Here is a 26,085-nt window from a genome sequence, read left to right as displayed (position 1 = left end):
TCTAGTGTGGCTGGCTGCTGGGATGCCAGAATGGCAATGGGTCTGCAGCATTCTTTGCTGATGACAGAGTGCTATAAAGCCAAGGGTATTGCTGCTATTATTCTTCAGGCATAAACTGCATTCTTTCTAGAAGCAGAAATCACCATGCCTGGTATCCTATTCTTCTTCCTTTTCCATCTAGAATGGCAGCAGAAGCGACAAGCCTAGCTCTCTGCCTTTTTTGCTCCCTTTTTTTAATGGAAGGAGCATCGAAGCCTCGAGACCCCCATCTGTGCAGCAAAATTAAATTTCACCTGTCATGTTGATAAACCTTGAGCCAGGCTGGAATATAGATCATATTTGAAAACATTACTTTATGGTATTGTCTCCCATGGGAAGGAAGGGCTCAGAAAACATTTACTGCCTTGAAGAGTGCAAACACCTGGCACCTTGGAAGAGGGAAAGATTGGTTCACAGGCTCACTGATGAGAGAGCTTGAAATAAACTGAGGTCCTAAAGCCCTTAGCACACGTATGGAGGGCAAAAATACTATAGTTTATCTTCATGATTAGTCTCTTATTCTAACATTTCACAGTTTAAAAGCATATCACTATTGTGAAATACTACAAAAGGTTTTTAATTTCATACAGTTGGGGAAAGAAACTGAAAGGGCAATTAACAATATTTCACATAAAAATTTTAACTGCTCTCTTGGCAAACTTGAAATGACAGAGTTTAAAGAATGGTGATGAAATGAGAAAGTAGTGTAAACCCAAACAATGTTTTAAACAGAAATGTATCTGCCTGTGGTCATCAAATATTTTAAATAGCTGCAACAGCTAAAGATGTTCAGAAAATTCAGATTTTTAAAAGTTCCAAAGTTAATAAAACAGAGAGGAATTCTGTTTTCAAAATGCTGTTTTTTCCCCACTTATTTTTAGTAGGCTTTTTATGTATTCCTTCAAATGAAAAAAAAAAAAAAAAAGGAATTAAATTATGAATCACAGAGAAAATCAGAAATTTAATAGAAGTATATCAAATTGTGCTAGGAAGAAAGTGCACAGAAATGAATTCCATAGTGACAGTTAAGTATCAGATAAAATATTGGACCTCTTTTATCTAGCATTTATCCAAAAGGAATATAATTTGATTTTTTTTCTTGTTCAATAAAAAACCATAAAGCCTAAAAAAACCCTCCTAAAGCATTATCAGTTAGTGTTGATATTCTAGCAGCAAAGATACAAAAGAGATTGCTATTTCACTGTTGCTTGCAACAAATGTGTTGTATTTTTTTCCATCTTCTTTTTAATAATGATAAAAGTAAAAATGCAAAAAATATTGGTGTATCACTTTCTTCCCCTCCATGCCTTTTGAACCAATTTTGTGCAAGAACTGGAAGCCCATAGAAGAGCTGTCACATCCAAAAGCCTCAGTCTCCCAATGAGAGATGTATTCTGAAACATCTTCAATTCACAGTGTGTCAAAAGATTTTATGTAGCATGCAAAACATCTTGTTCCTGGCGTGATGGAGGCAAAACTTACTATCTTCTTTGCATCAGTTACCTTACTGCGAAAGCATTGAATGGGAAAAATAAAGGTCACCTGTTATTTGAACTATAGATATGAGTTCTATCTTTGCAGATTTCTTATTTTGTAGTTTTACTCTGAATTAAAGTATTTCATACAGTAAAGGCAATGGACATAAATACAGCCCTCAGTGATAAATGTTATGTTACACTGCCCTCTAAACACCCCAAGGAACACATTATCACTTAGAGGGTCATAGTTTGCTTGTGATGCTCTTGCTCTGACCTCAGGGGTAATGTTGATGGTGCATATGAAAACAACCATGCACCAGTTCTGCTCCTCCAAGCAGTTAGGTGTCTTGTGCCCCATAACTACTTATCACTTACATACCTTGAATATGCATTTGCCACCAATGAGTTGTTCATTTAATAATGCTTTAAGAGCAAAGAACATTTTTGGAACCACTTCCAAAACAAAAGTATTTTTAATTGAATAAAATCTGCAAAGAATCCCAGTTTCCTATGAAGAGGCATGTTGTTGATGTCCCCCCAAGGCAGAATACATGTAACCTGAAAAAAAGGAATGGGAGAAAGAAACTGAAACACTTTTTTTGCCCTTTAAGAAAAGTCTGTTCTCAGCAGCAGAAATTTCAGGAGGTTGGCTCAGATTGGTGGAAGAGGTTAAACACACTGCAGTTTCCCTGTGTAGAGGGCTCAGAGGCAGTCAGGTGGCTTCTTGCATGAGACAGCGTGGGCCCAGAAATTGTACAGCGATACTCCTGCAGCTATGTTACATAAGTGCACCATCTCAGAAGTCTCTACATCTCTGCAGTCGGTGCCTTTATTTTTCCCATTTTGTTCTCATGGTAGTTACTTCAACCTCAGTTAATCTGTGTTGCATTGCTCCTAGTTTTGGTTTTTCTGGGTTTGCCCTACCTTTCCTGCCCCACTGTGTCTGCAGATAACTGCAAGTTCACTGTACAGTAAAAGCTTCGGTGGAATGATCCTAACCCTGCTAGGGTCCGCTTTCCAGGTGTCACATACAGGGGTAACTTTTCCTCTGCTTTATTTTTTCCTGTCTCCCATGAAGCCTGTGAGTGTTCACGTTTTGGTAATAACTGCGATCCTGTCAGTGGCCGCTGTATCTGCCCTCCCAATACTGTTGGAGATATGTGTGACAAATGTGCACCAAATTACTGGGGCCATGACATTGTCAGCGGCTGCAAGGTGAGTGGATCTCTATTTTCTCTGTGTATGTTACTTCTTTCCCATGGGGTAAATACAGTAATTTGTAGCTGGAACATAATTTTAAGTTGTAAATCATGGTTCGTCTCTGCATTGTGAGTTTTCTTGTCAGACTGTGGTGTAAGTGTTGGCGATCTGTTACTGAGCACTACAGATCCTCTGTCTCAGGTATGCAGCCTGTAACACCAAACGCCCTGTTTATACTGCTGTCATGCTGAGTCAGTGTCCTGCTTGAGCCTGATTTCTTTTATTATAGCTGCATTTAATGTGATTGAGATTACCACAGTATTTTGTACAATGTATATAGATGAGTAGTTACAGGTAATTGACAGTGCCTTTGCAGAACAAATTTACTTTGGCCCTAATTGTGATACCACTGGGAATTTGTGCTTGGAGTTTACTTGAGAAGGGCTTCAACTTGTGTGTGAGAGACAGTGAAGAGAGAAGAAAAGAAACAGCCACCTGAGCTGTAAAATGCACTTTTTTTCTATGTTCTTCTCATTAGCCTTTAAATCCTTATTCCAATGTTTGACCAGAGTTAAAAAAAATCTGAAGGGAAGGGAAGAACAGAGAAGAAATAAGAGAACAACGATAGTATGTCAAAGAGGCCATGAAAGCTGTTGTTAATGTCCTACTCTTGAGTTAAGGGGAGCAGTAGTTGGTTAAGGTTGAAAACTGGTGACAGTGACTATTGTGCAAAGTTCAGATGTCTTCTCCTCTCTGCTGTTCTCATTGATGATGAGGGATTTATACTACTGCTGCAATTACTCCAAAACACTGTCTTGTCTGAACATGGTCATACACCATTAATGCTCTTTTTTAAAAGGCTGTTTGTCATGTAGCTCAGGCTGCAAGCTAATTATCAAGAATGATTTCTTTTCTGTATGTATGGAAAACTCCTCTTGTGAAACCTCTGCTGTGCTTCTGTGATACAGACTCTTGGCTTCTGAAACCAGCCTAATGAGGTTGAAGACCTCTCTTTGAGCTCTGGAGTATATTTTCTGATTGTCTTTTATGTGAGCGCATTAGTATGACAGTTCCATGGCACCATCTAAATTAATAATGATCTATCAGCCCACATCTCTTACAGATTGTTGCAACTAATTTCTGCAAAGTGAGATGTGAATCTCCTGTACACACTCTTTGCAGAAAATTTTCAGGGCTGTCATAATTCAGGGAATAGAGAGCATTGCATAAAACTGCTTGCTTGCAGAACAAACATAACATCTGATTGTAATTTAGGTTTTGATACTGCACACCAAGATATTTCAGTGTATGGTGAACATTTGCTTTCTAAGCTTTATGTTCAAAGGTATCTTGAAGAATAAGGTTCCTTCTGTCAGGTTTTATTTCTTAGGTTAGGTAGTAGTCTAGCAGTCTAACATTTAACCAGTAGTTAAATAGTTTTTCTGACATTCAGTAAAGACTGAATTTGAGTGGTTTCTGTATATAATCACCTTCTTTATAAATGGTCTTTTCAGATCAGAAGAAAGGCGCTGTAAGTATTCATGTAAAAACCAGTTTTGCTTAGAAACTGAATCTGTATTTTCCTCCTCTCTTTTTCAGCTTTGTGCCCTTAATTTTACCAAGTCTATCCATGTCAGTTACTGTGGTAACCTGTACTACTGGCACTGAGTTTGCTTCTGCAAGCTGAACTTCTCCATATGAGATTCTGGTCACACCAGTGATCGCAGCAAATGTCCTGTGCTAGCTTTGCAGTACAGTCACAGTAATAGCACTGAGAGATTCTTCTGTTCTTTGGAAGCCTGCAGCTTTTCCTGCCACTTACTTCTATATCCAATATCTAGACCCTGTGGCAAATCACCTATTTCTATCCTTACCTGCCAGCGCAAGGCTCATTCTGTGAGGAAGTTTACTTCCCAGTACATCACATGACTAAATCTCTATCCCTTACTGTGTAAATTACTGTCATCTAAGGGTCCTATTTGTACAAAGAAGATAGTTACCTGTCTGATGGATGATTAATAAACATTGAACTAGATTCCACTGGGACCACTGCCCCTGAGCAATTCTAGTTTTAACAAAGTGGTCTGAACATGCCCTGCAGAGGGTTTACATAGAAAGCACTATTCAGACAGCACTTACAGTTTTTAAGTTAATTTTGTCTGCAAAGTATCCCAGTGTCCTTGACCCTTTTAGATTTATTTGATTTTACTGCCTAACTTCTCAGTGGTAAGTAATATCTGTTCAAAAAGAAAACAGTGTTGAAAATGTATTTAGTGTAATTGCTTTACCCTTGTTGAATAAAGATAAATGCCTATACTTATAATTCAACCTTTGGACAGTGGAAATTCAATGCTGTACTTTATTTATAGATACATGAAAGAGGTGAGTTGCTTTGTTGTTGGGTTTTGTTGTTTTTTTTTTTTTTTTCAGAAGCGCAATTGCAATTTTCTCTTTGTTTCTCTCCTTTTTAGCCCTGTGAATGCAGCCTCATTGGAGCCCTAAGTTCTCAGTGTGACTTAAATACGGGCTGTTGCTTCTGCCGCCCAGAATTCTCTGGGGATAAATGCACTGAGTGCAGGTTGGGTTACTGGAATTATCCACGTTGTGTTGCTTGTCAGTGCTTCCTGACAGGGACTGATCCACAGAGCTGTGACACAGAGTTGGGGAAGTGCTCATGCGTTGATCATACTGGCCAATGCAGCTGCAAGGTAGGACAATGAAGGTTGTAAGCCGATCTTGTAGTTGTTGAGAAGTTTATTCCAAAATTTACTGACATTAGTACTTGCCTGTTCCAACAATACATGCAGACAAATTTCATTGGTTTTCATAGTACATTTGCTAACTGCTGTGGAAGGAGTCTAACGTAAGGAAAGACTAAGTCCTTATCAGTTGCTTTTTCACACACTAACACTTGCCAGGATAGCATCCTCTTAGGCTCTCTTCTTGCTTTGTATTTCTTCCTGTTCCTACAGAACTGTTGCCAGTTTAACCCCGTTCAATACAGATTTTGTTCAGATATTTGGCAAATTAAAAGCAAACACATCAGTAATAACAGTATGCCACAGTGCTAGTTCTTTATAGTACATTGATTTAGAGGGAGTCAGTATTGATCATTTTATGAGTAGAATTCACTGCAGTAGAATCTGTTCTTCGGAGTAGACTGCATCCAATTCAAGATCACTAAAGCAAAGACTTCTGGCGTCATCACCCACAGCATTTTTAATTGGAATTGTTCTTCGAAGAACAGCACACTTTGGTGGTTTGAAAATTGACTAGATTGCTGGGATTAAAGTGCAATAATCAGTGGTTTGCCATGCAGTTGGTAGCCAGCAAGCAGAATACCCCAGAATATCTCCAGACACAGATGACAGAATTCACCATCAGCAAATCTGAGAATATTGCTGATTTGGAGGAGGTGGTTTAACATGCTGAACAGTAGAACTACAGTCTAGAGGGTCCTTGAAAAGCTTGATGGTTGAGAAAATAGAAAGGTCACAAATTGGAGTGGAATAACCTCAAGAATCAGTACAGTTTGGGAGGAAAAAGTCTGAGTGGTAATGCTGCTGAAAAGCACATACAGGCTTTGGGGAATGGCAAACTGAATATAAGCCAACCATGTACTCTCATAAATAAGGCAACCTGCCTACTGAGCTGGAAGCATTGATCATACTGGCCAATGCAGCTGCAAGGTAGGACATCATGAAGAGCATGACCAGCAGACGAAAGTCTTTATCCCCTCTACTCAGTGCTAGTGAGACTGGAAATGGCATCCAGTTTTAGGACCTGATTCAAGAGTGTTGTTGAGAAACTGGAGAGGATCCAGAGAAAGGCTGCAAAGAGACTTAGAGCAAATGATCTGTAAGAATATTCTGACAGAGCTAGACTCTTTTAGTCTGCAAAAACTAGAGACTAAGAGAAAATGCAGTTGCAGCCTACAGCCACTTCAGAGTAGTTGATGGAGTCAAGTCCTTTCTGGTAGTAGCAAAAGATGTGACAAGGGACAACAGCTGCAAATGGCAGCTTGGGAGTTTGGGGTTGTACATTAGGAAAAAAAAACAATCACTAGGAGGAGTTATGCAACACTGGAACAGATTATCTAGAAAGGTTGTGAAATCCCTATTCTTGGAGGTTTTCAAGAATTGGCTAGAAAGAGGCATGGGTAACCTAATCTACTATTGGTGATAGTCCCTCTTCAAGGAGGAGGGTTTTAAAAGTGACCTCTAGAGATTCCTTCTGTTCGATTCATTCTTTTTCAGGGACTGTACTGACACAAAGAGCTAGTAAAATGGAAGGATGAAATTAAATTATTGAATTGCCAGGTAATTCTTTTGTTAAATGGGCACCAGTCACTTCCTTCTGAGTTCAAAGGATAAACTCAATGGAGGAACTATAGAACAAATTAGATTGGAAGGTACCTGTGGATGTCGTCTAGTCCAGCAGCTTGTTTGAAAGATATTGCTGAGGAAGCATTTCCAAGGATGGGGATTTCACAACCTCTTTTTGCAAACTGCTTGACCACCCTCCCATTTTTCTGGTATTTGAACAGAAAACATCATGTTCTATTTCACAAATACTGATACATTTGATTGGTGATACCGTAAGAATACTGAAGTGAGTTGATCACATGGATCATCTGAGTAAAATTCAGCATAGTGATCAGTGTTACTTGTCCTATGTCATCCTCTGAAATGGAAAAATAGAAGTATCTCAATTCTTTCAGCCTTTCCTGGTGCATGATGTGCTCCAACCCCTCTAACCATCTTGGTTCCCCTTTTCTTGATCAGGTCTAGTATGTCAATGTCTGTCTTGTAGCTCTTCTAAGCACTAAGTAGAAAGAATGGGGGTTTATGGCTTTTTTAAACAGAAATTTTCTTTGTTGATTCTTTTAAGGCTAATACAGTTACTTTTATGTTTCTGTGAGTGCAAATTAACAGTATATATTTAGCTGATGATTAATGATAAGAAACTGCAAATGAGATGAAACAAAATGCAAATAAAGTAAAAATCGCAATTTATGACAGAAAATTGACAATACTGAATTAAATCAGCATATTTTTTTTTTCTAGAATTTAAGGTTGAATTTATATCTAGGGGTGGTTATCTTTTATCTAACTTTTTCGAAAGAGTTTTATATGGAAGAAGCTAGATTTTTATAAAATGGTAATCATTCCCATTTAAACCTGCTGTTATAGCTGCAGAAATAAGCTTTCAAAGGCTCAGGAGCCCCTTTGTCAGCCCTGACAAAAAGCAGCAAAATCTAAGCTAAATACAGCGTAGGCACATTTGCTGATAGAGTTACATGTGGAAATGAGGGTTAAAAATGGCAAATCCTCGGGGATAATGCTGGTTTCCTGTATAAGCTTTGGAAAGTTGAATTTGTTTTTAGATCGGCTTCTTCACATTACTCTCAAGAGAAAAAAAAGGGGGGGGGAGGGGGAGGAAAAGCCAACCAGTACTTTCATATTGGTGATTTTTTTAAAATAACTTGGTCTCAGTATGAAAATGGTTTTAAAAGGCTATGCATAAATTATTATGTATCTGGCCCTATCTGGTATAGCTTTTTATTTGGGCTAATTGAAAAATGAAAATAGAGTCACTGACATTACAACAGTGAAACATTTCAGACTTGTTAATACTGTTCAGTGATGTGGAAAACAATCACAAAGAGGGGAAAGCTTTTCTCTACACTATTTCCATTAAAATATGTTTCTCAGCAAGAACATTTAATAATGTATCTTAAACATTCTAACTTGTCAAAGCTAATTCCTATTAAACAAAAGGCTTGATTAACCCTGGCAGTTTCAGAAGGACATATTTTTTCTTATCTTATCAATCAATTATTGAGCATGTCACACCCAAAGTGCCATTTGATTTTTCTGTGCTGACAACTGCAGGATGAAGCCAGCATCCATTGCTCAGAGCTACTCAGTGGATACAAGTGCAAATGCCTCAATTAACATCAATTGTATGTGTTTGCATACACACATGATAATAAGCTGGAAAGTTCCTTGAATATTTCCTTACACTTCTTTCTATCTGCACTCTGTTATTATCATTACTGTATGATTTTATTATTACTACCTTGAAATAAAGCTTTTTTTTTTTTTTTTTAAATGTTCTTTGTCTTCCAGGTTAATGTGGAAGGTGTCCACTGTGACAGGTGCAAGTCTGGTACATTTGGTCTCTCTGCCAGAAACCCACTTGGCTGCAGCAGTTGCTATTGCTTTGGCCTGACTACACAGTGCAGTGAGGCAAGGGGACTGATTCGCATGTGGGTGAGTAGGAAACTGCTGAGCCATGTAATGCGATAATGTTGTTTCCTGCTGGCATCTTTTAGTCAGGCGCTGAGAGGTAGCTAGGAAATGGCCAAACATTTAAGCAATCATTTTCCTCTTTATACTTTGAGAAGTGGAGAGAGCAGTATGTTCTATTAGACAATCAGGGTCAAGGCATTAAAAGTAAATAAGTAGATTAAAAAAACAATGATAGGTTAGCTGACGTCAAGCCAAAGTAAAGCTATTAAAACCCAGGAAAGGGCAAGCTACTTGTGTGGGGAAATTATGCAGTCCAGTGCAATGTAACATAAACTCTGTTATATGATATGCAGTTTACCTAGGTGTATTCAAGGGTCACAGATGCTTCTTGTCCAGCAAAGATTTCCCATAGTTCAATTAATCTGTTTATTTTCATCGTTGTTTTGTTGGGGTTTTTTTAATTTTAAAAAATTGCTTATTGAAGCTGTGTTTAAATTCAAGAATGGGAGGGTATAATCCATCAGAACAAAGAAAGAGCTCTCCACCTTTTCATGGAAGAGGGGCTTGAGACCTATGGTGGACTGACACATGAGGCAGACTGGATGTCTCCATTTATCTGCACAATGAGTGCAAAACACACATTGAGAGACCACTGCTGTCCATCGCTGCTGTGCCAGCTCCTTGGCTACATTCTGGAGGAGTTATTTCTAATTAAAAAAGACGTGTTCAGTCCCATGTATGGTCAGTCATATCTCTGCTAGAAAGCATGTCAACCATAGAGGGAATGTCTGCCTAATGCAAATCATCCAAAGCCCCTGACTTGTCATGCACAAGCATCAATTGGATAAGGATACTTTAGGCTGAAATCAAGATGTGACCTCTTACTCTAAAAGAGTTCATTTCTCTTGGTTAAAGTAATATGAATAGCGCCCATTCTCCCCATCATTGTTCAGTCCAATAGCACCTCTTTCCTTTCCCAGTGGATGAATTGATTCATCATGATCTGACCCAGTTTTTCTCATTATTTCAGTTTTGCCCATCATATGCTGGTAGGCTGGAGATGAAAGGCTGTAAAAGGCTGACAAGTTATAAAATTTAATCAAGTTCCATGACAGCAACAGTTCTGGAAAATTGTACTTTGACCTTTGTGGCAGCACAAAGCAGAAACATAGTTTAAACCTCCTGATTATTTTGTGTCTCTTGATTAATTTCCTTTTGTATTTATGCTCATATGTAAACAAGTGTATGTCTACATCTCATTTAGTTTTTAGTACTCTGATCTATTTGAGAATTATTTCAGAGTTGCGAACTGAGACTGGGTTCTGCTAGCTACTGGTGGCTATTTCAGATACTCTCAGGTGCTTCAAATGGCACTAAATATGTTTAAACAATCAAATCCTGTCTTATGACAGTAAGGCAAGGCTGATCTGAAATTCAAATGTGTTGGCCACTTGATGTCTAAAGCAGTAAACAGTAAAATATGGTTATGATAGGAATTCGGGAAATCTCACTTAGGGCTGGCAATGCTTCCACGTCTGATCAATCCACAGATGCTGCTGTAAATGGAAATACCAAGATGCTTAAAGTACAGTACAGGACTTGGTTGATTCCTCATTACCTGGTCCCTATCTCATGAACAGAATGTTGATGGGATGACTGTTAGAGATATGACTCTGCACTTGTTTTCTTTGTTTTCCACACTCTTTCGGAGAAAGTAATTTTAATACCAGCCCTTTGCATTTGTTCACACACTTCCTGTGATACTCTCATCTGCACAGAATTACTAAGACTCTTATTACAGTTTTTGATCAAAGTAATGATTTCTATATAATGCTGTTGAGACTCTTTAAACAAGTCTAAGAAAATTGCAAGTATCTAAGTGGCATCCTTATATTTTCCATTAAATCTGAATTTAAAGTTACAGAAGCCCTGAGCCCTCACTCTCTGCATATTGCCTGGAGAACACCTAGCTTGAATATTGTGTAAAAGTACTAAGGGATTGGGCCCTGTGTTCCACAGCCCCAGAGGTATATAAGTGTTAGTGAGAAGTACGCTGCTTCGTAAGGTACATTTCTCACAATCCAAACAGAGGAGACCCAAGACTAAGTAGCACTATGATTCATGAGATCACTTGCTGATAAAGCTATTTTAACTGGTGCTAGTACGCTCTTTGTTAACATGAGGACAAGGTGCAAAAGCCTTGACGGAGAAGTCATTATTGTTGTTTATACCTGAAGGAGTAGTAAGACTGGTTTGTGACAAATTGCTCATGATGTGAAATGGAATTACCTAGAAATAATTTTTTAAAGATTTAGAATTTAAAGACTAACACTTTGTGGGGAAAAAATAGACTTGATTTTCTTCTCAATTTTTTTGAATATGCATAGGTGACCTTGAAGCCAGAACAAATTATTCTGCCACTGGTGGATGAAAAGCTTCAGCGCAGCACTCTTTCAGGGATTGCATTCCAGCCTCCTGAAATAGTAGCAAATATAGAACAGGTGATACAGGATCTTCGTTCAGAACCTGTTTACTGGAGACTTCCAGAGCAGTTTGAGGGACAAAAGGTAAACATAAAATTCCACTGAATACTCACATGGATTTATATAAGGGTTTTTTTGCTTATATTTGTATTTTGCAATGTCTTTTCTTCCTTCCAGTAAGCATGTCATCACACAGTGGAAGGTACATCAAAAGAAAAAAAATGCCATTCCATTATTAAAAATTATTTGCTCTGTTATAATGGAAATTTACAAATCTGTTACATAAATGCTATTTTAAAATAGATATTTACAGACAGTAACATGTAATATTTTTCCACAGGATAGATTCTCTCATTAAAATGTTATTTGAAAAATTAAGATGCATTAATTTAATATAACTCTCTTGTAACTTTTTGTTTCTTCCCATTTTAAATAAAAAATTCCTGATCTTACACAGGAGCAAATGATTGAAATAACCCTCCATTTGGATATTGTTATGCACTTCTGTGACAATTTATTTTGTGCTTGTGATATTTCTTGGTTTGGCTTAGGACAGTTTAGATGTTTCTTTCTCTAAACACAAACTTTGAGGACCACCAAGGCACATATAAAGAAATAGATAACACTTTGGTTTTAGTATAGTACAATAACAAATTGCTGATGGGTATTTCTGAACACAGCCCTTGTCCCCATATAGTTCCACAAGTATGTATTGCTATTTTCTACCACACACACATTTATTAGACTGCACACAGGTGCAGAGTATATCTAGCTCCTACATATGCCCATAAATTTATTTTTAGCTAACTGAAAATGAGATTTCTTTTTGTACTTTGTGTTTCACTTTGTTAGCTGACCGCTTATGGAGGGAAACTGAAATATGCAATCTATTTTGAAGCACGAGAAGAGACAGGTTTTACTACTTACTACCCACAAGTCATCATAAGAGGTGGGCCTTCCACTCATACAAGAATTATTGTCCGACATATGGCTGCCCCTCTGATTGGGCAGCTGACAAGGCATGAGATAGAGATGACAGAGGTAACATTTCCATCTGCTTTTTTCCCATTATTTAAGTGCCTGGTTCTTTTTAATACTGTTAATAATCTGGTTTTGTATTACTGCCTTTCAGCATGAATGGGAATATTATGGTGATGACCAAAGAGTCAGAAACACTGTGCCCTGGGAATATCATCATGATGACCCAGGTATCAACAGGACAGTGTCCCAGGCAGATTTCACCTGGAAACATTATGGAGATGACTCAAGACCAAGTAGAACTGTATCCCGGGAAGACTTCCTGAATGTGTTGTATGATATTCATTACATTCTTATTAAGGCTACGCATGGCAATATCATGAGGCAGAGCAGGTAACTGTTTCATGCAGTGGTCTGAAATAGTGCAGTAGTCACAGATAACCTGATAGAGCTCTCAGCTATTCTCAGCAGAATTTTTATTCATAACACAAGCTATAAGCAGTTGCTGAGAAGAACAGAAGGAGTTAGCTTTCAGCATAGCAGAAGATGCAGGAGAGGGACATTTTATTTAATAGAAAATCTAAATCACACCAGGCAAATGAAATCTTTATTTTCATGCTCCTAGAACAGAAAATGCATGTAAGCACACAAATCCTGAAACAAACCCAAAGTATTTTTTGAATTAATGTTTACTTTATGAAAACATGATGCTGTAATTAAATATAAATGTTAGCATATGAAGGAATTTTCTCTTGCAAGTGGGAAAAGAGGTAAAAAGGCAAAGATGAAAGAGTACTCCTTTAATGAAATGCTACTTAATCCAATATATTAGGGACAGATATATTCAACATTTTATTCATTAGTAAGTTAGATGATGAAATAAAGATAACAGTTACTAAATTTGAAGTGGACCTCAGACAGCAAGATGAAAGAAATAATACAAAAATCTGCTGCAATCTTAAGGTCAGCTATAAGATTTCACACTTTGAAAGAAGTAGTCAATTGAACAAACAAGAAACAACTGCTTAGTTACCTATTCTTCAAAGACAGGTCTCTTTTTTAGAACATATCACCAGGTGAACATGACTGAGTAATGATATTCTTGTTGAGAAATGCTAATCTAGATGCATGTATAAACAGATATGGGCTGCAAAGTGCAAAAAAATAATTTTTTACTTCCACCCAACACTAGTAAAGCCTAAGCATCAAGTTTTGGATACTGGAATTCAAGAAAAAAAGATTAAAGTGTTCAGAGGTTAACAGTGAACATCATCACGAGTTAGAAAATATGACCTGTGAGAGAAGGTGTAAAGAACCAGATTTAGAAACTGGAAATTGGCTTAAGATGCATAAAATGTTGTTACAAAGAGAAAGAAAAGAATCAGTTCTCTGTTGCCATGGGTAAGTCAAAAATGAAATGAGCTTAAACTTCAGCAGGAAAGATTCACATTAGACATGAGAGAAAAATTCCTGGGGGTAAAGAAGTTCTGGAATAGATTACACAGACTATTCCTAAAAGTTTTTAATAATGAATTCATATTATTCTTTGCACACAAAATTTAGCAAGGACACAGGAATAATTGGAGATAAACTCCAAAGGTCTCCAGAGGTCCTTTTTATGATTCCATCATAAAAGTGATAGGCTAAAATAATTTCTAGATTTCTAGGTTACAAATATGTCTATAAGAACATGACCTTTAGAGTTTGAAGGTGAATAGGAGTGGCAGATACCATGCAACTTTGCAGCAGAAAACAGTCATTGTTGATGCTATTGTCTCTATTTAAAGTATATAATTTACAGAAAAGTATTCATCCAGCTTGCATTGGCTAGATGCTAAATATTAACAACAAATGCCATAAATGTTTTACATTGGTTTCATTTATTTTGGCATACTCCATTTAGGATATTGTATTACAAGCACAGGGAGTTCCCATGGAAAGAGTTACGAAAGTAACTTCAATACAACATGGAAAATCTGGAAGTATATCCACGTTTTGTCTCTTTCTCCCTTCCCCTCCCTTTATGCACTGCAGATCCTAGTTCAGCTGTGGAAGCTAAAATTGAATACTGTCTCAGCTCAGGCATCGTAAGCATATTTATGAAAACAAACCTCTGTTTTCATGATTTTGTTCTGAGATGCGTATGACCATTGTGACTGAACTAGACCTGCAATGTAGTACACCACCATTTTATCAAGGCTACCTCGTAATGAGGCATGTAACAGAAGAGAGGAGGACTTTTCAGTTTCAGGGCAAGTTTGCAAGGTAGCACTTAAAGAATTAAAATGGCTTTTTACAGCACCACATTTCAGAAAGTGACATTTTATATGACAGCAGGACTTAGCAAAGAGTTCATCTGGTCTTTCTGGTAACTCTCCATCTGAAGTCATAACCTTGCATATAATACGGTATTTGATTTTGCAGGTGGTTATGTTACAATAGATTTTTATGATCTGTCTAGTTACATAGGTAGCATTCATCACATGGCATCTGAGACTTTAAGTAGAAAACAAACAGCAGGAACACATTTTTTTTATGCAAGTTATCACCTTAAATGATGCAGAGGAAATTTTGCTTAAGACCATAAAATCCCCCAAAATGTTTTTAAAGGTTAGTGGAATATTAGCTTGCATAAGAATTTAAGGCTTTTATTAAAAATAGGCTGAGACCCTCTAAAGGACAATATTTATGCTCAAATTTAAACATATATTTGAATTAAGTGACTTATAATAAAGCATTTCTTTAAATAGAGTGTGTTGTGCTTTCTAAATAAGGGCCCTATTCTAAACTAGTAAAGCTTCTCTTTCTACCTGACCGTGCATAGTAGAAAAGTATAAAGCAAAAGAAACTGTGGATGAGAGGAGGAAAATATTATATATTAAGTCTTTCTAAAGTTTTTAATAGTGCTTTAATTTCAATTGTAGAGGTTAAAAGCTGCAGCTAAGTGATAAACTACAGGAAAAGCATTTTAAAATAAAGTCAAAGCAGCGGCAGCAGTTGGAAACCTAAAAATAGCCTAGTTCTAGCCTTAGTGCTGTATTAGCTATATAGTTTAGCAGGTATGCTAATGTTGTTTCTGCTTCAAAGCTGCAACATTATTAGTGATTTAGAGATTTCTGCTCAGAATCCAAAGCCAAACATTTTTCTCCTATATTGTTCATTTTGTTGCTCTCATTTTCACATTCACCGCTCTAAATTGAAACATTTCTGTTACTAGATTTTGGTTTGCTTTTCAGGCAACTGGGCTGTGATAATAAATTAGTTTGAATTGGAAGTATGCTTTCAATTTGATTGTGAATTATTTCAATATCCCTGACACTGATCAGGTAGCAGTTGTTGGACTGCTGCCTATTAGACATGTTCCAAGAATCAACCAAGCCTGACCTTCCTTAAGTAACATTTTCACACAAACAACAGGTCGCTTTGTGGTCCCATAGTATATTATTATGTAAATACAGCTTTCTGACAGTAAATAGTTTTTCTGAAGCACACAGACTGTTACCTCAGCCTTGGAGATGATGGGGAGGCAGATTTCATTTTGTTTTTTCCATTAAATATACAGAGTAAGCTTACACTGACATATTAGATCTAAATGATTTTGCCCTCTTTACTTTCAGTCTTGTTTTCACCTGACTTTGTTTGCTTGGGGTATTTTGTTCAATTTCCCTGCTCCACTGAACCCCTTTCTTCAGGTAGTAAGAAGAGAGCACAGGGTTTAAGTTACTAAATGTTTTAGGGATTTTGTATTGACACAAGATGTCAGGAGGTATGGGTCTGGTCACCTAAGCTCAATCACAAAACTCTTGTCTAGTTCAGCAGTGGGTATTTGCTTTTCCTGCAGTTATCTTGACATGGGTGCCTATATGCCAGTGTGAAGAAGAAGAGCATCACTCAGTAATCAAGGTTTGGGAGTAGATGAATGCACTAGGAGCATGGGATGAGATGAACAGTTCTGTGAGCTCCTCTGCATTAGCCCTATGCACAGACACTTAATGAAGAGACTCTGTGAGCATTATTGACATTTATTCAGCTAGTTACACAGTCTTTGGCATTTTCTCTTAGGTTGGCATTACATCTGAAGCTTTAAAATTTACACTATTCTACCCTTTTCGTTTCTCAAAGACAGTAGGGGGTTCCAGATCATAGCATTAATTTAAGCAAACTCACAAACCCCCAAAATAAAGAAGCAAGCTAAAAGAACAGCATTGCGGTACATTAGGAGTAAGTGTATTTCATTAGATATTATGTTTGTTGTCTTTGTCCGTGATGTACTCAACCCTATTTGGCAGGTCAGCATGCATGCTGGAAAGACAGGGAGTGGTTGGGAGGCAAGGTTACTATTATTAATACAATCAAACAAATGGAAAGTTAAAATGTCAGAAGCTCTACCAGGAAACATATCCCTTTCTGATACTAGCAGATGCTTCTGGAGTAGAACTTGTTTTCTTTAATTTGTTTGTTTACGTGTGTAAATGATCCTAAGGGAAATAAAAAAAGAAAGGGTATCTGGCTACAGATCTTAAAATTCCTGCTAAAAAGGCAAATGTCCAATGTCTGTGCAGTCCGCTCTACAGCTTGTTAGGTTGCCTTAGTTGTTGAGGATAGATTTTATTTTATTTTTTTAAATAGTTGCCTCATTAAAGGCTCATTTAGTGAACAATTTTATTGCTGTACCTCTGAGAGTCATGAATTGGAACTGCATGTAGTATGTGACTTCAATTTCTTAATGAGTCCCTCCAAATGAAGAATCAGATACGAGCTTTTGTTAATAGTTTGGCTGAAAAGAGATTAAAAAAAGAGATAGACTCAAGCAGTATAGAAAAGTTAGTTATACTATTGCCTAGAAATGGAAAATGAGACTAGAGGTGGTTGTAACTTTGTTGTTTCCTTAAGAGAGGCAAAAATAGTGCTGTTTGTCTCCTAGAGATCGAGAAGCCTACAGACAGCCAAATAAGACCACTTTCTCCCTTGCCAGCTGACTGTGAACTAACTAACTGGGTTTTAGTTAGTGCTTGACTAGTCTCATTAGAGATGTTTCCTCCTTTTTTTCAGGATTTCTGAGATCTCAATGGAAGTTGCTGAAGGCGGTACTGTGTCTCGGATGACTCCTCAGGCTTACTTGATTGAGAAATGTGACTGCCCATTGGGTTATTCTGGTTTGTCTTGTGAGGTACAGTACTAACCTGGCTTCCAGTTACTGGCCTTTGTACCTTCTTCAGTCCATTCATTAGTAAGGTGTGATAAATAATTAGTGTGAATTATTTTAACTGGCAACAAGTCTCCTTTAATTTAATTACTTATATTCTTTCTCTCTCAGGTATGTTTCTCACAAGGAATTTAAGCACCTTTTTTTGCTTTAGGCAAATATGCCACTGAAACCGTGACAATGACTCAAATACTTAGAATACAGAACAGTGAGCCTTACTGGGTCAGCATCACTGAGGCTGAATTGTGTGACTGATGCTGACTGATCAAGCTGCAATTATTTGTTTTCCAGTGCTGGTATAGGACTCACATAAGATCTTGCTCAGTCCATACACAAAAGCTTGTCTCCTATCAGATTTCAGTACCCCTTATATAAGTGATGCTGCTGCTTCTAAAGAGGGGGGGAAATTCTGGAACATGGTCCAAATAATGTATTTTGCTTTATTCTTAGAAGCAGTTGAATCACTGTGTGTTAAAATAAAATAGATCTGATACTAATGGAAACTTTTGTCCTGAACTGCTGAAGTTTGGTAAATTTCTAACTCATTGAACACTGGGAGAAAAATGTTGGTCAACTGAATGAGCTCAGTGCTCTTTGTACAGGGACTATATTGATTTTTTTACTTATGGAAATATTTTCATTCTGAAGATTGCGTGTTTCAAAAGTACCCAAGTTTTATAGAGAATCAGCTGACTTGTATGCTGTTGTAAAATGGATCTTATGATAGGTACCAGAGAAAGTGTTTAAGATGTAATATGTTGAATGCAGAATAGAAGTTAATATTTTTGACTGTCTGTGCTCTTGATGAGTAGACTGGCAATCTTCCTTTGTACAAAACACCGTGTTTTCATTTTTAAGCAGCACTAGCACTTTCAAATGCCTTTGTTGCAATTGCTAGGTGGAGGTAGCAGGGAACAACACCTCAAGTATTCTGCAAATTCCTCAGACATCCTGACTAAGTGGCATCTTATATAGGGTTCCCCCAAGCTAGCAGTGAGAGAAGATTTGGAGTGAGTAAATGAAGGGAAAGATGCCTTGTTATCTGCAATAACTCTGCTCCCTTCAGATGTTATACAGGATTTTGTTACACGCAAATGAGGCAATAGGAACAGTGAGTTTGTAGGAAATGTGTGCAAGGAAGTGAATGAAGTCATTTTCTTTGCACACTGTTTCGAAAAGAGCCATCACCTGAATGTGTGTAAATGCACATATGAGAAATTAATGGGCTCCAGCATTTGCTCAGAAGTACAGATTTTTTTTAAATTACTGTAACAAATTGCATTTTTGAAGGAAAATATATGATAATGTAATTAGAACGTTACTTTAATTCACACCTACTGGAGGCTGGAATAAGTGTCTCGGTTGCAGCCTTCATACTTCATGGTTAATTGTGTGATCTTCACATGCTCATAACTTCTTTTATTTTTAGTGTGCTCAGTGAAGGTTATGGTGTGTTCTGTGAAGGTTTATTTAATTTTAGCAGGAGAAAAAGCATCTGATACCCAGGCATTTTTTAAGCAAATGCAAACAGGGTACATGTATCTGTCTCATGATTTATCCTGTAATTGCATTCTAAGGACTATGTGCACAGCAGTTTTTACTAGAAGTGACATTTATATCCTTTTTTTTCCTTCTTTAAATCCAGTAGCAGACTGAAAAAGCAGTGGTAAGAGTTTTCCTAATGGCTACTGCTGAAAAACTTCCAAACTAGTAATGAAAAATGTAGTCCGCTTCATCTTTTTTCTGTGTCCCATTTTATCTCAGAAATGCTTAGATCAAAATAGGTGAGAAGAGTGTCAGTAGCATATCAGAAAAAACAGTTAGAGATTGGATTTTTTTGAGGATATACCATATATTTATACCCCAATCTAAAGTCACTCAGAACTTGTAAAACTGTGCTTTGTACCATGCTTGGAAAAGGTCTCTTGTGGGGATGAAGAGGGAGGAAAATATTAGGAAATTGTGGTAAGAAACAAAATTACATTCATTTGAGATTATTTATCTAAATTGGAATTCTTCACAAACCATGTAAAAGCCGATAGACTGTTTCTATGCTTGAGGGATCTTGATGTAGTCTAAGTCAAAATAAAAGGGGAAAAGCAGAAGTGAGTTAGATTACTTTCTTTGTGATTCTAAAGAAAATAATTGTGTTTATGCTTTTTCCATAACTCAGTCTCTGGAGGTTTTGGCAACGATTATAAAACTGTCAAGAGTGGTGTTGTATGAATAGAATCTAGCATGTCAGCTAGTGCTTGACTGAAGAATCCTGCTTCTGATCATGAAAAGTTACTTACTCTAGATTCTCTTTTGTTTTATTTTGCATTAATTATATTGCTATGTGCAAAGTGTACTATTCCCATTCTTTCCAAAAAGCAGAAATTGTGGTTAACGTAGGGAATGACCTCAGCAGACAGCTTTCATAGGCTCCTAGCACCACTAGGTGGTGGGTTTTATACATGGGATGAGTGACTTGTCTGAATTCACTTACCCCTAATGGTCTGAACTATCAAAATGGTCCTGTTTGTATTTTTATACTGCTATAGCTGTCTGCTTTCTGGGAGCTATGTAGACACTTTCATAGATTTGCATAGTAAGCCTGAAATAAGGATCAAGTGCTTGATTTTGCATGTGTCAGCTTTGCTAGTAATTTTTGGGTTTCTCCCGAATTTTAGTGCCAAGCTGGGGTAGAGGAGACTGTGATAGATAAACTTGATTTGGAGCTGATAGTCTCAAGACATGGAAAACCTTTAATATTTTGAATTCTGTACTTTTACAGTCTTTAATTAAATGACTATAAATAATGCAGCCATGCAGCCATTTTTTTGACTATTATCATTTGGCTTTTGTTTGTTATCTGTCAGGCGGTATGTAAGCAGATATTAGCTTGTCAAACCTGAAAAGCTCACCAAGGGCAAAGGAAACAGAATCATCATGCTTGCTCTCCACAGTCCATGCAAAAAATGTATTTCGAAAACAAACCTTATTCTTAAGAAATGAAAGGAATGATGCTTGATGCACAGTGAGAACAGTGAGGTGTTCTGCATCTGAATGAAAGGTCTCTCAAGATGTAATATGAAAAGCCTGATGCCAGTGGAGAGTGCTCCAGGGATTTTTCAGCAGTGTTTCCAATTAGGGCTGGCTCTTGTTATCTGTAGAGTACTGTATATTGTTTGTAACACAGCTGGAAGCCTGTCAGGTTCTTTTCACAACTTGTAAAAACTGGTGATTGTAAAGATGAGCTTGCAATGCTTCCCATACCCCGTCCACTCTGTAATGATCTGTTTTCTTCTGCATCTTTTTTATTGCAGTCATGCTCTCCAGGATTTTATAGGCTTCCATCTCTACCTGTGGGAAGGACACCTGCTCAATCCTTAGGTGCCTGTGTTGTATGTCAATGTCATGGACACAGTACTATGTGTGACTCTGAAACATCAATTTGTCAGGTATTACATTTCTGAACTTATGTAAAATTCGCAAGCTGTGTGACTGATCTAGAAAAATAGAGGACAATATTTTAATCCAATTTTGCTTAAATGGCCTGTGTCAAAGTTCAACTGGGGTTGTAAAAGCAAACCTTTAAAGTTTTCCATTCTGATTTTCTAGAATTCAGAATATGGAGCGCTTTTTTTCCCCTCTGAATTGCTATTTGTGTAAAAAGAAAAACTAGATACCTTCAAACTAAAGAGCCAATGTACTGTGTGTTGTGCAATAAACACAACACTACTTTTATAGGTAATAATACACGTGACCTGATACAGTAATATTGAATTTTAATTGATTATTTCTCCTGCTTCAACAGCTGGAACAAAGGAGATAAAGAAGGATGAATGGGATAAGAAATTCTGTAGGATACATCTGGCTAGCTACAGGCCTCTATTCTTTCTCCTTGTAAACCCATATATAACTCAGCAGGCATTTGATAGATGCTTAACGCAAGCAGTCCCTCTGCGAATCATATCAGGGAGAGAGAAATTATGAATTGAAATAAGTTTGAATCCCTGAGGCTGCGAACAAAATGTTGTCTGCTTTCTTGTAATTATCAAATACAGCTCTCATTCTGTCTCCTTCCTCTGCAGAATTGTCAGCACAATACTGCTGGTCAACACTGTGAGAGATGTGCGCTGGGATTTTATGGCATTGTCCAAGGCTCTCCGGGTGACTGTCAGCCTTGTGCTTGTCCCCTATCCATTTCTAGTAACAAGTAAGTAAGCAGACTCATGGTGCAGAATTACCTTTCCAGCAAGCAAGAACTTTGTTTTGGGCTCACTGTGTCCGTTTTCAAATGGCTACAGGAGAACTGCATCATGTAAGCCATACTAAAAAGTTTCATATCTGTTTTTGCTAATCGATCTTCCTTTAAAAGTTGAAAATTGCTCCCTTGCTAATGTGCGATGAATAAATTAATAAGTGCTAGAAAATGCAATACTCAACAGATAATGAACGTGCGTTATAAAGGTATTCTCACAAATGAAGCTAGTGCAGAACTCAAGTACAATATAGCCTCAAGGGAGCTGTAAAAAGTCTTATGCTCATATATTATGTTGGTATAAATGTGTTACAGTGCCTTTCTTGCTCCACTGTGGAATTTATTGATTCCTTATTTAATGTTACATGAGTTTTAGGCAATTTGTGAAAGATAGAATAATTTAAAAGCAATATAGTTATTGCAGCATAAATTTTATTGGTTGCTTTATGCTAATGAGCCTTGCCACGATGTCTCTGCATGTGTTTCCAACAGATGATACTTTAACACTTGAGATTTGTTTGTTGTTTCGCTGAGAAGCCCTTAATGATTATTTGGCATCATACCGTAGTACTGCTCTGAAAAAGTTTGTATTTCATGATAGTTGTCTTGAAAGGTTAGAAGTGTTCCTTAAAACCATTTTTGTGTGCTTTGTCTGACCTTTAGGACCTTTTAGTGAGTATTTCAGCCAGTATATCTGAGAGGTTTGGGCTTTTTTTTTTTCTTTCTTCTTTATTTTCTAATTTTGGGGTGTTCTGAGGTTTATTTTGAAGGAGGGAATCTAACGCATCATGATCTTCATCCACGACAAGTGTTTTTAAGACTTGCAAACCTCATAAATACATAACTGAGAACAGCCAAAGCAATTATAAAAGGGGCTTATCTCACAAAGTTATAATGTGGTCTTAGCTGCAAGTTTTTCTGAGTTGCACCCTTTTTCATGAATGTTTCTGTTATGACTTGATTATGTGTCCTACTTACTATTATCAAGAAAGGACATTCAGGCTGCAAAGAACAAGACTGACCAAGCTTCTCAGCTTTGCACATGAGCAAACACGGTGGAAAAAACTTATTCTGTTAATAACTGGCAGGAGGAAGTGCTGAAAATATCATTCAATCCGATTTTTTTTCTAGGGCTTAAAAACATTTGGTTGCCCAGAAATACAGGTGTTAGATAATCGGGACTCTTCACCTGGGTGGTTATGGCACCCTGCTACAAGAATTTAGACATAGTCTCCACACTGTGCTCCAGAAGTCACTTCAGTACCTTATCTAAAAACTAATGTAAAACACAGAGTGTGTCACTGTAGTGCTCTACAGTTGAGAAATGTGTGGACTCCAGGTAGTATGTGTGTCCTGGGTGCACACTCAAATTGCTGAGCTGCCTGGGGAAGGTGGAGCAAGTGAAGAGCCACATGGCCTGCATGGCTGCAGATGTTGTCAGGACCTTTTGTGGCATGCTTACATAAAAGTGATCATGAGGCTTTTTTGTTCAAAAAAACATAGGTGATAAGTGAATAACACGTAGTCTCAAATTTGTAAATACACTTAATCATGAAATAGTAATCTGATATCTTAGTGGCAGTCGAGAGAGGAGTCAGATCTGAGCACGTCCAGAAACAGAACTGCTTGAGTTTTATAGAGCTTAACTCAGATTGTCTCTAGATGTCATGGATGGGATTTCTACTTCTGTTAGCTGTAGCCATCAACAATCTTGGTACCTGTATAGTAAATGCAGGGACAGACAACTGTACATCTCACCCATGTTAAAACTGAAGATAACCACTATTGGAGAGAGGGTGAGGGAGGAGATGTTTCAGATGTGTGTATATGCCTGTCTGTGCATCTCCATTTTCCACTGCTAATAGAGGATGCATGAATAGCTGGCTTAGACTACATGCCTAACTTTTAGATGGATAGGCCTGGGTGTCATAGATCTGATCCATTCCATAAAGCTACAGAATTAAGTGGAAAATGAGGATATCACACCGTGGATTTGTGTGTGTTGTGCAGCTCAGTGAAAGCTCTTCAAGATACTATTAAGGAAAAAAATCTAACTACCTGCAGTAGTTATGTAGTAGTATAGTAGTTGAGTAATCATAATCTGCATGAAATGCAGATGGCTAATGAGCTATCTCATTAGCTTATTATGTCATGACTGACATGGTAATATCTGTAAATTAGTATAGTGCAATTATTTTTATTTATGAAATTTTACAAAAGTCCACTAAAGGTTTAAATACTGTTTTTATACTCCTGTACAATCAGCAGGCAGCTTCAAACACAATGAGCTGGAAAAAAAAAAGAACAGAGAGAATGAGTTGTTCCTGGGGGTGTGGATCTATTTTTATAGAGCTGAAAATGTGTTGGATAATGAGTTTGTGAGTAATAGATCAATTTGTTTACTTTTTTTTGCAAAGTTGTAATTTTATATATTCATTCAAGCGCTATTGATTTAATGCATTATAAGCAAGTTAAGAGTAGGATGCTGACTGTACTGTACCAAGAAGGAGCTCTGGACTCACCGCTAGCAGCCTCTGTGCTTTTCTGGTTCTCCCACAAAGAGCTGAAAGAATGTTACAGTATTCCACCATTTTAATATTTAATTGTGTTTTTTTATCCCTATCTGCTGTTTCTGTTTGTTTTGACTGTCTGTGCAGACACTTAAAGCACTAATATTCCAGCAACATGCTACTTTGCACAGTCCCCATAGGTACACACTGCAGTCACTAGTTATTCATCTATGTTACAGCTTAGTAAAATAACCTAGTGTCTTCTATGATTAAAATATGATCCTTCCCTGATCATGAAGAGGTGGCTTTTAGTTTTTTTGCTCTGTAGGACAGTCTTTTCTCTTCAGTACACCCTTGAGAAGATCATCTGATGCTGCCTTTTTGGAAGATTCCACGTGGCTATGACTGTGGTTTTTTCTCCCTCTTTATGTCTCTGTGTCCTGGCTTATCTTCTTTTATTCAAACTAAAATTAAATCAGACTGGAAATGCTAGATGTATGTCAGCTCAGTTTCTTAATCTTTTGTTTCACATCCTTCCCGTTATTACCTTTTCTGGATCACTGTGAGTAATAGCACCATTCAGTCACACAAGCCTACAGCATGGGTGTCCTTAACTCCATCCCCTCTGATACAACCCTCATTGATTATACCCTTCCAGCATTTGTCTAAATTGTGCCAGCATCACAGCAAGGCATTCACAAAATACTTATACAGAAAGGAGGGATCTCCCACAGGTGCTTATAAACAGATATGAAAATGCTGCTATTTACATTAAGAGTGGAGCTTACCATGGGCCCTTCTGCACAGCTGACTAGACTGAAATGATGCAATAGACTGAAAAAAGTTTTTTATTTGCTTTTGTTTTAGTTTCAGCCCTTCTTGTGTTGCGGAAGGACCTAGTGATTACCGGTGTACTGCATGCCCACCTGGATATGAAGGCCGATACTGTGAAAGGTAGGATGAATGGAAAAAGAAGAAAGAGAGAATGAAAGGCGGGCAAGAAATGAATGAGAGCAATGTCCCTCAATACTGTAAACGTATATTTACTAATGTTTAAATGCATGCCTTTGAATAAGTTATTTCCTCTTTATATGTTGTTAAAACTCAGCCATAATAGGCAATTTTTATATATGCCCCCTGTAAATTGATAATCAGGGTTATTTATATCACAGATACTGTCCTAGTATTACTTTCTTATTTGTGGGGTCTCTTTTCCCCCCGGGCCTCAGAAGTTAAACTGAAAAATATGAAATTTGTCTAAAATTAGATACCATTTTTATAGTGTGCCTTGATGTCACTCATACCCTTTGTTCTAGTGATTATTGTGTCCTCATGGGCACTGACTGTGAAAGACACTTACATGTAAACATATTAATGACCAACTGAAAATTAATGACTTAAACAGCAGCTGTTGTCCCATCCATAGAAATGCTGTGGGATTAAGATGATCAAAATTTACAAGTGTCTACTATAAGATTTCACTTCTAACACAAAACACGAGTGGCTAGTGGGGAAAAAAAAAAGGTCTATAGACCAAACATTGCTAATGTAGAAACCTTTTTGTTGTAGTATAACAGAAGTTTAACTGAAAACTCTTAGGGATGTGGAATCACTTTTGCATACTCCTTCCATCCAGACTGTTCCATGTCCTGGTTGAGTTCTTATCAGTTTGTTGGACAGTTTACAACATT

The 26,085-nt window shown here is 37.4% G+C and overlaps 1 protein-coding gene across 4 annotated transcripts in view; it reads left to right on the top strand.

The window, feature by feature from the left end:
* LAMA2 (laminin subunit alpha 2) overlaps positions 1-26,085 on the top strand; it is a 391,440-nt gene that overhangs the window by 262,633 nt on the left and 102,722 nt on the right. For all 4 annotated transcript variants that reach the window (XM_074819148.1, XM_074819147.1, XM_074819146.1 and 1 more), the window contains 10 exons: positions 2,596-2,732; positions 5,189-5,425; positions 8,849-8,992; positions 11,359-11,538; positions 12,307-12,495; positions 12,587-12,825; positions 17,485-17,602; positions 20,947-21,081; positions 21,715-21,839; positions 25,262-25,348. In XM_074819148.1, coding sequence (XP_074675249.1) covers positions 2,596-2,732; positions 5,189-5,425; positions 8,849-8,992; positions 11,359-11,538; positions 12,307-12,495; positions 12,587-12,825; positions 17,485-17,602; positions 20,947-21,081; positions 21,715-21,839; positions 25,262-25,348 — 1,591 coding nt within the window. The remainder of the gene's footprint in view (positions 1-2,595; positions 2,733-5,188; positions 5,426-8,848; positions 8,993-11,358; positions 11,539-12,306; positions 12,496-12,586; positions 12,826-17,484; positions 17,603-20,946; positions 21,082-21,714; positions 21,840-25,261; positions 25,349-26,085) is intronic.

The sequence above is a fragment of the Strix aluco genome, chromosome 3, assembly GCF_031877795.1.
Source record: "Strix aluco isolate bStrAlu1 chromosome 3, bStrAlu1.hap1, whole genome shotgun sequence".
Taxonomy (NCBI): domain Eukaryota; kingdom Metazoa; phylum Chordata; class Aves; order Strigiformes; family Strigidae; genus Strix; species Strix aluco.
The sequence above is the reverse complement of the archived record's forward strand: the minus strand, read 5'-3'. Positions and strand labels throughout refer to the sequence as shown.